This window comes from Solanum pennellii, chromosome 1 (assembly GCF_001406875.1).
Source record: "Solanum pennellii chromosome 1, SPENNV200".
Classification (NCBI taxonomy): domain Eukaryota; kingdom Viridiplantae; phylum Streptophyta; class Magnoliopsida; order Solanales; family Solanaceae; genus Solanum; species Solanum pennellii.
Window position 1 is genome coordinate 82,728,760 of NC_028637.1, and position 13,912 is coordinate 82,742,671.

The 13,912-nt window shown below is 33.3% G+C and overlaps 1 protein-coding gene across 1 annotated transcript in view; it reads right to left on the bottom strand.

Moving 5' to 3' along the window:
• Window positions 1-9,024, bottom strand: part of LOC107001160 — a 38,260-nt gene extending 29,236 nt beyond the window's left edge. The window contains exons 1-3 of the mRNA XM_015199313.2: window positions 8,965-9,024; window positions 7,880-7,966; window positions 7,329-7,433 (exon numbers count right to left, since the gene is read on the bottom strand). Of these exons, the coding sequence (XP_015054799.1) occupies window positions 7,329-7,433; window positions 7,880-7,966; window positions 8,965-9,024 (252 nt within the window). The remainder of the gene's footprint in view (window positions 1-7,328; window positions 7,434-7,879; window positions 7,967-8,964) is intronic.
• Window positions 9,025-13,912: the final 4,888 nt, after the last annotated feature.

Below are 13,912 nucleotides of genomic sequence, written 5' to 3' on the forward strand. Positions count from 1 at the left end.
GTGTACATGTCTTACGAGATTATGGGTTGATTAATTTGTTGGGTCCTACTAGATTGTAGCTTAGATTACATTTTAATGGTGATTTCACCTAGTGGTTGTGGTTTAACCTAATAGGTTTGTAACTGTAAATACAAAACTTCCCATGTATTTTCGGCTTACTCGACAGATAGGTCATGAATTTAAGACCACTAGACTGATCTCCAATGTAGTGGGTTGACATGTGGTTAAGTGAGAGATGGTGAGCCCTAGTCCCATATTCAAGCACTCCCATTGAAAGAGTGAGTGCGGATAAGGCTTAGGATGGATAGTTTAGACGAGTGGGTCTCTGAGAAGAACCCATGTGATATGGGATAAATTTCCTCAAAAGCATACGCCCACCACTTTTATCTTCACATATAGCAATCACACCCAAGAACTCTCTCTCTCTCATATTTTATCTTCCTTTTTATTTTTTGCTATTCTAATACTTGTCACAAAACCCCTTATCAATATTTGACACATTGGTGTCACAAATTAAATTTGTTTGTTTTTGTATTCGAAAATGTCCTAATTATCACTATTTAGAACGAAACTCTAAGTAGTTACTACCTTCACTACCACTCCATGGGACACGACCCCAACCCTTGGTTGGGTTGATATACTAGGTTCGATTCATAGAACCTGAGACTATACACTAGGGTCATTGATCACGAGTTAAAATTAAAAATAAAAACAAAGAATCAAAGAATAAAAATGGAGCCACTGCCAAGGAGTGTTGTCACGTAAAAATGTAGTTACTTATAGTTTTTAGTTCTTTGTAACATAGCTTTTACTAAATTTTTTTTAATTTTGTGGTTCCTTGTTTTGTGTGATTGTGTATTTATGCAGAGTAACAAGAATGGAAAACAACTGCAGACTTCACACAGACCATCCCCTCTTGAATGTGTTAAACCTCAGGGAATACCTCATACCTTTAAGCATGTAGAGGATGAGACTCTTGAGGAAATGTGGTTGTAGTTTGAAAAAGTATTAGAACCAAGCCCATTTCAGGAGATGACCAACAAAGTTTTACTAGAATTCATATACAGAGGTATTAGGACCGAAACTAGAAGTATCATCGATCAACGCTTACCGGGAGGTATACTCCTTCACCCCTACGAAGTGGTAGCCCAAACCCTTGATAATATAGCTATAACTTATAAAGGATTTGAAGAAAACTACAAGTGGGATTCACCTATAGCTTAAGTAGACAATCTATCCAAGCGACTGAAGGAGATAAAAACACAAGATAAAATGGTGAATGAGCTGAAACAAACATAGAAATGTTGTATGACACAACAACCCAAAAACTATAATCATTCAACATCAAGATGATAAAATTATTGAGTTGATACCATGTCGTCATCCACCATTAGCGAGAGGCTCGCCTAACTACAGCATGGGTGAACTCGAAGAAGAAGAATAAAGGTTGACTGGAGTCGTGCCATAACGTTAACTAAGGCGTTGTTTGGGAGGCAAACCCAAAACCCTTTAAGTATTTTAAATATCTTATTTAAATTAAGGGTGTTTTGACTTTGTAGATTCATGAGTGGAGGGCTTCTGAAGGAAACGGTTTTTGGCACACAAATTATGATGGCAAAGTGCCAACTCGATTGTTGATTGAGATAATGTCCGCTTTTTAACTCTACAAATAAGTTGGAGGTTCTGTACGACTCAGCGAAAAAAGAAAATCGCTTGGCGTATCGCCAATTAGTTGAGCAGAGTTTCAACTTACGTCACCAACGGAATCAGATATGAAAATGTTGTATAAAATCACAGCCTATAATTCTCCACAATTTTTACATTACTACCATTCTGGATATTAGTCTTTACAAAACGGTGGTATCTCATAAGTATTTGAAGTTGAATTATTATTGCCTGAATCTAGATCTATCTGGCGCTTATCGCCTAAATTTTCATCAGATTAGTAGCAAAGATTTGTTCTACATGACCCTCCTTCAATTATGATATTTTCTATCTGGAGATATGTTTTTCCCAAGTAAGGTATGCTAAACTTTCTGATAAGGGAATGATAGAAATTTGAATACTCTAGGCGACAGTTATGTGGACACAACTAGCAGTTGAGTAGAGAATTTTGTAAATTCTCCTTGAAGGGTTACAAGGTCGATTTATGGAAACTAGAATTACAAATAGAGCATCAGCTAGTCTAGCGAGCAAGATATGGCCCACCGGGACACTCGGTGGTCATGAAAACTGATTGAGTCATAAATGGCCCCAGTCTGCACGTAGACTGCGTTTAACAGTCGGCAGAGAGAGTTTGAGTCGCTGAATATTATATATAGTTTCCCAAACAGATTTTGTTTACATATCAACCAAAGCCCAGTTGAATCCTACTAACAACATATGAATCTTATTATGATTGCAGGTATAGCCAGATATAAAGTTATAGAAAAACTAACACCTCCTCAAGGAAAAGCAACTAGGGGTACATAAAATACACGGATATGCACAGAGAGAGACAGAATGAAGATACTTACTTCAAGTAGAAATGGCAAAGATATCCCGATTCCCCAACCAAAATCATTAAATAGGGCAAAGGATGATGGGTTCAGAATTATTCTTGATGAAAAACTCTTATCCATAGATATGGGTGATTGACATATATCCTGAAATTATGAGCACACAGAAGTGTCATCATTTCCAGGTTTTCACTAAGTCGCGTGGCTCCTACATTCCAAGTCTGGTTCGGGAGTGTTAGACATCATATAAATCTCTGATGCAATTGGGAATGAAACATGTAGCACTAGTTAAGCCAATCAATTCTGTATTAGTACGGGGGACGGCTGTCCAGTATGATCCCGACAGTATTAATGTTATCTTAGGTGGTCCTAAACACATGGACGAACCATGCAAACACCTATCCAAAGCAATATCACTTGATAACATGAAAGATTGGTTAGCTCCCCTAATTTCATATGATACCCTAAATTGAATAAGGGCTGGCACAACAATTGAAAAGAAAAGACTAAATGTAGTAGCTCGATATTGGTTTTGGTTTTATCAGTAGCTCAATCAAGCCTTCACATAATGAATCTATCAAACAACCAGCAAGGGCCGCATGCCTAGGATGCTTTATTGACATAATTCAATTCAATTTGGGGGAGATTATAAATTTTGAGATCCTCATGATCCTAAAATGATGCAAAACATCAATTTCTTGCCCAGTATTGATCACTAAATTATGCAAAAAGCTCAAGTACCTAAAGAAGCTCAAAGGAATATGTTAATCACTCCTACATCATTCACCGACATTAGAAGAATCGAAGCAGAATACCTTAAGGATCAGTAGGAGAACAGGTTAAAGGGAACGGTTTCAAAAGACCATACAACTAATACAACATGGAAAGTTCCTACTATGATTAGAAATAAACTTACCGCTATCATCGCACGCCAGGTTTACGTCACACAAGCTATGCTTTATAGAATAATAGAACTTGCTCAAACTCCGTATCATCGAATAGTTGCCCTAGAAACCTCTATTGTAGGAATGATCGAGATTGCTCTGACTATTGTTGTTATACCACTAAAAACAACTATTGATGAACTTCAGGCAAGAATGGGTGTGTGCAAACGTAACTAAAGAACCATTGATAAGATGCAACATAAAAGGATATGATCCCGATAATGAAAACGTAAATAGTGTAGGTAAAGTCCATCCTTATGTCTCGGCGAGTGACTAAACATGAACATGGACTCTGAAAAAAGCTACATCACTGAGGACACACCTGATACTGCTGACAAGGAACCAATGAGATAGAACAAATCTTGATGGGGGCAGCAGTACTAGTTTCTATCAGGAGTAAACACCTTGCTATCTTCAATAGGGGGAAACACACCAACACACGGAAAAACAACTTGACCAGGATTTCTTTCCTTACTCTCGCTTCCATATAACTTTGAATTAACTTCTGTGTATCATATGAACTGCACTTGAGGACAAATGCTCTTTATTGTAGTAGGGTGAGGCCCACCTTGTTTTGTTAAGATGAATTTTTGCATGTTTTGAAATGGGTTGTGTTTTTCAAATTGTGTTTTAAAATCTTATTTTTGTGGATTGTTGAGCTTGTGGCTCGCTTTTTGGGGTCTTAGTTTCAAAATAATTTTGACCCTTCCAAAAAGTTTACTTTCGAAAATTTTCCCCCTCTTGTGATGAAAGTGGTTGTTCTTGTACAAATTTAAGTCTTGGTTTAAATCATACCGATAACTTAAAAGGTGCTCTCAATCGAACAAACATGAATGTGCAGGTGCCACAAAAGTGAATGAAGTTACATAGCTAATATGTGAACTCTTAGCATATCTAAGTCAATAACCAATTGTTGAATTGATTTTTTTGCAACGACCATTGCACACCAGAAAAAAATTGTTGTCTTATTTTACCTAAGTGTCAATGTTTTCTGTGATGATCTTACTTTGAACCTTGGATGAATAAATGTAGAATTTTCCCAATTAGTTAGTCTGATTTATTTAGAAAGGTGTCCTCTTGAGATGATCTTAGGCTCTAATCAAAGAGTCTAAGCCAATTTTGACATATACCTCTTCTGTGGCGTACACCGTGAGCGTGTGAAACTCAGTTGAACACCCTTTGAGCCTTACCTGTTCTTTGGAAAAAATTATGACACCAAGACCTTATGGTATCCATCACGTATAATCCACTTGATATGTAATATAAGTGAATAACCAACATAGGCCAAAGCCTAAGTTGGGGGTGTGGTAAGAAGGGAAAGGAGAAGTCAAAAAGTGCAGGAAAAGTTTCACAAACCCATGGTATTGCGTAGAAATGGAAACCCTTCATACATGAAAAAAGGAAACAAAAAGACAAGAATGAATAAGAAGGTTGTGGAATAAAAGAACAAAACAAATCAGATTTCCAAGCAATCCATGGAGATGAATGAAACAATGACATAAAGGCACTTGACTAAGGATTTATCAATTAACAAAGAAGATGTGTTGAGAAATTCACATCTCATTGAGAAAAAATCCACCGAGCCTAAATGACCATACCGTTGTACTCAGCCCCCATTAAATTTCTTAGAAAGACATTTTTTATCTTGATTGAACGAAACGAAAGTAAATTGGAAAATAAGGGCAAACCTATGGGTGAAGACATGCATTGTACCCCCTCTTTGTGAGTGTGAGTATTGCATCAGATTCATGACCTTAAGTTAATAAATCTACGTGTATGAAAATGGAATCATTCTTTGCGTAAGGTCATGTAGATACTTTTGTTGAGAATGAACTTTTATTAGAAGACTGTATTGTGAGCTCGAGAATATTTGGTAATGGTGTGTCACAACTTGAATCTTTGAATATACAACTGAGGTATGCATGAGTAATTTAAGTCTTGTTGTGCGTATTAACAATTGCGTTTTGTGTTGCACTATTTGAGATATCTTACTAAAACGGATGAACTTAATTTTATCTAAGGACAAGCAAAAGATTAAGTTGGGGGTGTTCATGAGTCCTCAAATTGGACTTATCTATGGCCTTATTTAATGCATATAAGGTCCTTGATTATTTATTTTATCTCAATTTATGATAAAAACTCCTAAGTTTTAGGTATTTGTGGATTTGGTAGGAGCATGGACACTTAGGCGTATAAAGGAAAAAACGGACAAAAAGAGCTGAAGATGCAAAGGTGTGCATCGCCAAGCACACTTGGCGATCTGCCAAATAGAAAAGTTTTTTCCTTCTGTCATAGAAAGTGAGCCTGATGGAAGTGGATCAAAAGGTGACAAAAATAATCAGCCGAATCTTCTTCGATCAGTTCCATGAAGCAGAATATTACCGCCGATTGATCAAGAACACATATATAAGGAAGGGATCGTGCAAATGGCGATGAACTCAAAAAAGGGCAGCGAATAATGACTAATTGCTCCGAAAAGATTTTCCAGTACAATTCTGAAGTCTATAAATATTGACCTCTTTTATTATTTAGATATAGTAAATTAGAGCGTAAAACAATTTTACACTTGATATTTTATTTTAGAAATTTCTTTCATAAGTTCTCTCTAAATTTTGAGAGGGCTTGGCGGAAGCTTGCCGAAAGAAGTTCATCTTCTAATTGTGGAAGTGGGTCTTCTCCATTTACCTACCTTTGATACTTTTAAGGTGTAATCTCTAATACCCACTTGATTTCATTATCATTTTCAGCATATTTGATTATTACTTGATATGTGGCTAACCAATGTCTTTTCGCTTTCTCGAGGAAGAAGTCGTGAAGCTAAGACCACTGGATTGATCTCCGAAGGGGTGGGTCGATATGCGTGAGAGGGTGAGCCCTAGTTCCATACCCAAGCACCCTTATTGAAAGAGCGAGTTTGGATAAGGCATAGGCTAGATAGTTTAGACGAGTGGGTAACCGAGAGGAAACCATTTGATATGGGGTAAGTTTCTCAAGAAGGAACTTGCATTCACCTAAAGCTTAGCCTAGTCACCATTGTCCTGCCAAATTAGCTACAGAAGTCATATATCCACCACTTTTATCTTCACATATAGAGATCACACCCCAAGAACTCTCTACCATACATGATTTACTTTATATTTTTTCTATTCTACTACTTGTGACAAAACCCCTTTCAATAATTGAAAATTTGGTGTCACAAATGAATTGTGTTAATATTTAAAAATTTCTTAAACTCTCACTATATAGAACGGAATACGAAGTAGCTACTACCTTCACTACTACTCCATTGGGACACGACCCAAACCCTTGGTTGGGTTACTATAATAGTTTCGATTTGTAGACACTCAAACTGTAGGCTAGTGTCGTCGGTCATGATCTAAAGCTAAAAACAAAAATTAAGCATCAAAGAATCAATTTTCCATGTGTTGCATTTTATATGGAACACTTTGTTAAATCAGTTTTAAAATATAACATATGTGTTTAATTTAAAAATGTTTAATTAGACTATTTACCATTTACCATGTTGGTTTTATCTTATTTGGCAAAATATTCATAAAGGTACTATTATGTATAAAACTTCATATTTTTAAGGATGATTTTGGAACCTAAATATCAACGCCTTTCCATAATTGTTTTTAGTTAAACTAAATCATATAAATGTAAACGGAAAGAGTACATATTTAAATTATTATTAGATATATGACATATTTGAAAAATGTTGTTGGAATACAAGTCATATGTTTTAGATATAGAGAAGAATATGTTCTTTATTTTATCACACAATTCGCATTAAAAGTTACTCAAGAATCCATAAAAATATTTTTTTAAATGACTTGTAAGAAAATAAACTAAAATTTTATAATTGGAAAAACTCTTAAAATCATACCTCTAAAACATCGGCTATTGATTCATCATGTGTCATAAAATATGTTGAAACTTCCATTAATATTGCATCCTTATCATCACCATCTTTTCGTTGCTTATCCACATTCTAAAATACAACAAGAAAAAATTAGTTAGATATTTAGTAAAAAAAAAAGTTGTGTGAAATAATGCATGGTTTTCTAAAAGAGATAAAAATTGCTCACTTGCTACACGTTTGTTTGGATATATCAAGTAACATTTTTAGAAGATAATCTAAGAGATAGAACACCTAATATATAAAATAAAAAAATGAATGTTGATCAATGTTATGCACTTTTTAAGAAGATAGATGATGGTTGTGGTCATGCAAGTCTTAAGAATACTAAATTCGTGATAAATAGTTTCATCCTATTGGAATAAGTAGCTCGTCTCCTGCTTTGACTACAATTCCTAATCGACCTAGTATCCTAAGGAAAAGGGATACCTTATTTAGTGTAGATTCCGTCAAAATATTTTGTGCATATCAGAAAAGGATGAAAACTAACACCTTGTAATTGGATTTCTAAAACTTACCTCAACAACATCAGTTTTTGTTTCTTGAGATTCAAGTAAAGGTATTGGAACTTCCATCAATGTTGCATCTTGACCACCAACTTTGTGCTGCTTGTCCATATCCATGTTGCAAATATAAAAAAGTTAGTTAAAACTTTTGTAATTTTAAAACTTGTATGAAGTGATGAAGAAGGTTCTAAAAAAAGATATGAACTATTCGCTTACTATGTTTCAAGTAATATTTTAAGAACGTGATCAAAGTGATACAAAAATGAAAAAAAAAAGCTTAAAAAATGTGTATTCATCAATAACATATATTATGTAACTAGATCAATTATGGGTTGTTATCATTTGAGATAGTTTGGTCATGTTATAGCTTGAGACTATGAAAAATCAAGGCATTAAATATATAAGAAAAAGGTTGTCTATGAAGACTTATAATTTTTGACATAATGCATATTTAACTAATGATATTGTACTACACAGAAAAATATGTACATGTGTGTAGCTACTAGCAAGTATTAATTTTTATGTCTCATATGTTTGCATTAATAAAGATATAACATTAATCATTCATATATAAACTATTAAATCTCTATGTTTTTAGGTTTGAACCTAAATCATTAACTAAATTTTTTTTATGATGCAACCATCTATTGAATCTTGATAGTTATAAATGATTAGATAAAAAAGTCTCATATAATTAACATGTCATTCAAAGGTTTCTGAAATATTATAGTTAATTCATTCATTCATTCACTGCATACTCCATCTTTATCAATCATCATCATCATCATTGTTCACCATTCCCAACTATTACAATTTATACCCCACAACTACCATCGTCTATTACCATCACTATCAATCACTACAACCAACAACAAAACTTAACATCAAATATATAACCTCTTTTAATTTGTATGAGTATTTTTATATTATTGTCATGAAATGATTAAATTATTTTAGCTCTAGAGAATAACATTATTTTTCTTTCTTAACACAATTATCATAAAAAAGTTGTTCAATTATCTATCAAAAAATATTGTATATTGCTTATAAGGAAAAATTAAGCGCCTTAAAAGTAGACATGTTTTTCAAAAGCATACCTCTAAATCATCCATTAACATTGCATCTTCGTCCACACAAATTTGGTGCTGGTTATTCATATCCTGGTAGAAAATAAAAACCAAGTAAAAAGATCTTTTGTAAGATGGATATAGAAAAGCTTTTTTAAAAATATATATATATATAAAAACATCAAGCTTGCTAGTAATGATATTTATGTGTCAAGTAATATCATAAGAACTTAATCAAAGTGCTAGAATACATACACATAAAAAGTCAAAATAAAAGATGTTTGTCCATCAATTTTATAGATTCAAAAACAAGAATAGTTATTGTTGTGGTGATGAAGCTCAAACAATTTACCAAGTACATTGGTGGTATGATTAAAACACTAGACATAATCAAACTTTCTTTTGAAAAACGTTATAAATTTTGAAAAAACAAATCAATTTTTAAAGTCATTGTTTTTAAGAAATTTTTTTAAAGGAGCCCACAACTTCTTGATCTATAACAATTTAAATCAATTTTTACCCATAAAAAGAATTATTTCTCTTTTAATGGTAAAACCTAAGATTATAAAATCACTTTTATTAGAACTTTCATTTTTAAAATAAAAATATATTGTAGGTATAAAGAGAGAAAAGATATGTAAAGCTTAGATCCATATAAAAAATTGAAATTCGATCTACTGTAATCATGCATCTTTTAAGATTCATTAGATTAGTGATCAAAAAAATTATCTTATATTTGAATTTATTTTAAACCAAATTAAGAAATTTGGAGAAAATCAATTTAAAAACCTTCTCAGTCCAAGAAAATTGTTAAAAGTGGCTACTACCTTTAGATCTATAACAAGTAAAATTAATTCCCACCATATCAATAATTATTTCTTTTAAAATTTGGTCAAACTCAAAATGATCGAGCTTCTCTCATTCTCCGTAGATGTACTAGAACATGAATACGCAAAATTATAAGAGAATATTAATAACATCAAAGAAAAAGAAAAAACAAGAAGATCCTAGATAATTTTAGAAGAGAAGATATATATATATACAGATAGATCAATGAAATTAACAAGGCATAAGTGTAAACCTCAAACTTTTTTGTGGCCGATTAACTGGATTAAGAATCTTGTTATGATAGAATGAACACAAAAGGCGGAGAAGGCAAAGTTAGGGTAAAAAGAAACTACCTATTTATATACTTAGTGTCTTTACTTTTTTTTTCTTTGAACACTTTTTTGGTTGGTAGCATTAAAGACAAATTCATGTAATCTTCATTTTGAATGTTTTTCTCACTAAAATTATTTTAATTGTTTTTCCTATTAAGTCATCAAACTATAACTTTATTCCCTAGAAACAAATTATTTCTCTCAATAGATTTTTTAGTTGGCATACCATGTCGTATTAATTTATTATCCTCTTATAATGTATGATAAAATAAATTTTAGTAACAAATATTAAATGTAGTTTTTTAATTTTAGATGGATAAATCAATTTAATTTCGTAACTATGTTGAAATGAAATTATATCATCCTAACGAGGATGATATTCTCACGACTAAAACCACCGTGAGTGGCACCAACACTAATCAACCTTGTGGGAGAATTAATGACTAACCCACACTGTATAAATAAAACCAACTCTTGGCAAGAAAATATAGAAAACCATTAAGTTACTAAAGAATTGAATCCATATAAACTAAATTACATAATTAAAACAATAGTAACACAAAAATTACCCCATAACTTAAAATAATCATACCAAAACTCTAAATAGTTGAACTTGAGACGCAACCTCCAAACTGAAGATCAACTAAAACATATAAGCCTATGCCTGAATAAATGGATAACAAGATTTAGAAGGATTCATGGTATACTGAAAGATGGAGCTCACCCTTGGACTAGAAATTAGATATCTCTCAACAGAGGTCTCGAAATAACCGCCGGAAGAGGTCTTTTACTCAACATGAAAAAGAATATGGATACCACTACACAAACCATAGAGTACTAGTGGGATCACATGGAGACACAAATATATGGATGTAAAAGGTCAGTACAATATAGTAACATAGAACAATGTATAACATCACAACAATTATCAACCACATAGACTCTGAGTCACGTGTCTTGAAACAACAACACTTGGGTCAAATAATGTATAAGTACATCTCTCACATGATCACAATGAAAATATTGGGTCCTCTCAACGAACTAAAAATCACATACATGAAACTCTCACAGAAACTAAACTTTGGCTGTTAGTGTGCCGACATGGTACCCGAGCACGCATAATTAGTTTACCAATATGGTATCCGATTAATTCATTGTTAGTCTACCAGCGTTGCACCCAAGTCAACAAGTAAATACAAACATTCATTAACAACCACATATCATAATGAACAAGGCCAATTGAAAATCACAACTTCATTAAATAAGGTTATAACCTATATGATGTCATTTCATATGTCTCCCTACCATGAATTACAAAAATGATAATACAAAATATTCTATATGCATTCCTACATAGTTTGAAACATTGTCGCGAACTGAAAAATGTGTTTGATATCATTCTTTTTGTCCTACCAAGACAAGAAAACCTAAAACCCACAGATAACGATAACAAATAGAATTATAGAAAGAATAAAGTATATCACCCTAATGAAATGTCGAAATTATAATAAACTTCACTAAACTATAACACCTTAGACTGAACAAGAGGAGAACACTGGACCACATAGCAGGGCATATGCCGTGAATAAGACCATTATGCATCACCCTCATTGTGTCTCACACCCAATAACAAGATGGAGGAACAGGAACATTACAAGGTCCATGGAACTCAAGACGAACTGCCAAGTTGGCGTTGAAAACAAATAAAACCACCCAATGACTTGTGAGAGACCACAGACCACTAGACTGTCTGTTAAACCCCACACGATCCGTTAAGTGGCCTCTAAAAAATGACCCTGTACCACCCCAAATTCTATGAGAAACCACGGTTTCCCATACGACCCGTGGTGCTTCATAAAGTCCATGAATGGGCCTGTGAAAGAGGACTATAATCTTTTAGGTCACGGTAGTTTTTTTCTTTTCCCCTATAAGTTATGCAGTTAAACTATGTTATTTTATGCCTAAATTACATTTGTTTACTCACTCTAAGCTTTATAATCGAGTTAGAAATAACCTAGGACCCTAATTTTCCTAATATCATCCAACTTAAAAAGAAAAGCTTACAAAGAGGCGATAATTTCTCCCAAGAACAAGTAAAGGTTTTCCTCAATTTCTGCCCCGAAATCCAAAGAATTTAAGTTTAGTTTTCATCAGCATTTATGTTCGATTTTACTTTTTGGTTTCTTTGACTTATAAGGTCCCTTAAATTAAGTTAGTTCTTTTATATCTCATACACTTTTCAGACCTATGGTTTCTAGATTTTGAAGATTTGTTCGTGAATTAGTATAGTCACATGAATAGAACCAAGAACCCTAGGTTGTGTAATTTTATAAAATATCACGAATCATACATGCAAGGAAAATAAGACTAAATCTTTCCTCAAAGTTTGAAATGCAAATCTTCAGTATATATATGTTGCATTCTTAGTTAGCATATTAGTTCTTTGAGATACTCATTATTTAACTCCATTTAAGCTTCTCGTATTCATCTGGGAATCAACTTAGAACTATGTTGGATTAGAGTTCAAGTACCCTTAAGTCCCAAAACGACGTGCCTACATAGGTTCATAAGTCCTATTTGTTCGGCATTCGTTTAAGTGACCACACCATAGTCAACCCTATACCCCTAAAAAGGGCTCACATGGTTTATATTGGTTAAACGAACCTCCCACAGTCAGAATGTTATTGCATTTACATATTTTTAGCATTCACATCACTATACAATTAGCCTGTTAGCTTTAATGATTAGTACTTGTTCGTTCCATCTAGTTTAGTTTAATTTTGCTTCAAAACAATTTATAACTTTGTTTAGCTTATATATATATACACATCCTACATGCTCTGTTCATTCAAAGTACTGACACATACTTTTGTACTACATTGTTCTATGATATAGGTTTAGAAATTAAGCATCCAGATCACTCTTAGTCCAACTCCCAGTTTAACATCATCAAATTTAGTGGTGATTTCTCATTCTTCAAGGACAATACACATTTTTACTTTTAAGTCTTTATTTCAATTTTCAGTCTTGATAGAGTTAGCTAAGGGCATGTCCCTGAAACTCAATTTTGTTAGACGCTTTTTAGAGAATATATTAGTTTAAACTCAAATTGATAAGTGTTGTTTGGTCATAACAAATATCTTATGATATATCAAATAGTTAGTCGAATTGGGTTTTCCACATTCAAAATATCCACTTATTTTAGCTTCCGCATAGTACATGATTTACTTAGTTATTTTTTTTAGTATGCCTTTTATCTGCCAAATTCAAGGTTAGCTTGGGGTCACTCATAATCATAGGTATCGTGATACGTTTAGGGGGTAGCCGTGGGATGTGAAAAACTTCATATGAGAGAATCAATTCAACAGTCTTAGGTTGTCTGAGATACACACTAGGCACTACTTCTTGCATGGGTGTGAAGCGCACAACACCTATAACGGAGAGGTTACTAGGTGTTCTAAGAACTTTCTCTTATTTTGTTATTTTTATTGTTCACAATGTGAAATTCAACTTCTCCTTTGTAATCCATTGTTATGCATTTTATATCATGCCTCCTTGTAGAACTAATACATAAAATGCTAACACAGTTCCTCCAGTCCCAAAACATGAGGTTAGAAATGCAAGATTCTAGAATGCAACCTAGCTTTTGTCTCAAACGTATCCAACTAAAACAATCAACATACATTAGTTTAGACAAACCTTGAAGGTGGATTAGCTATAACCATGGTTCGAGATTCTATGCTTTTGAATCCTCCTATGTTCTAGGGTTGCAGGTAGGTGAGGAACCACATAACTTCATTAATAAGGTCAAGAAGATT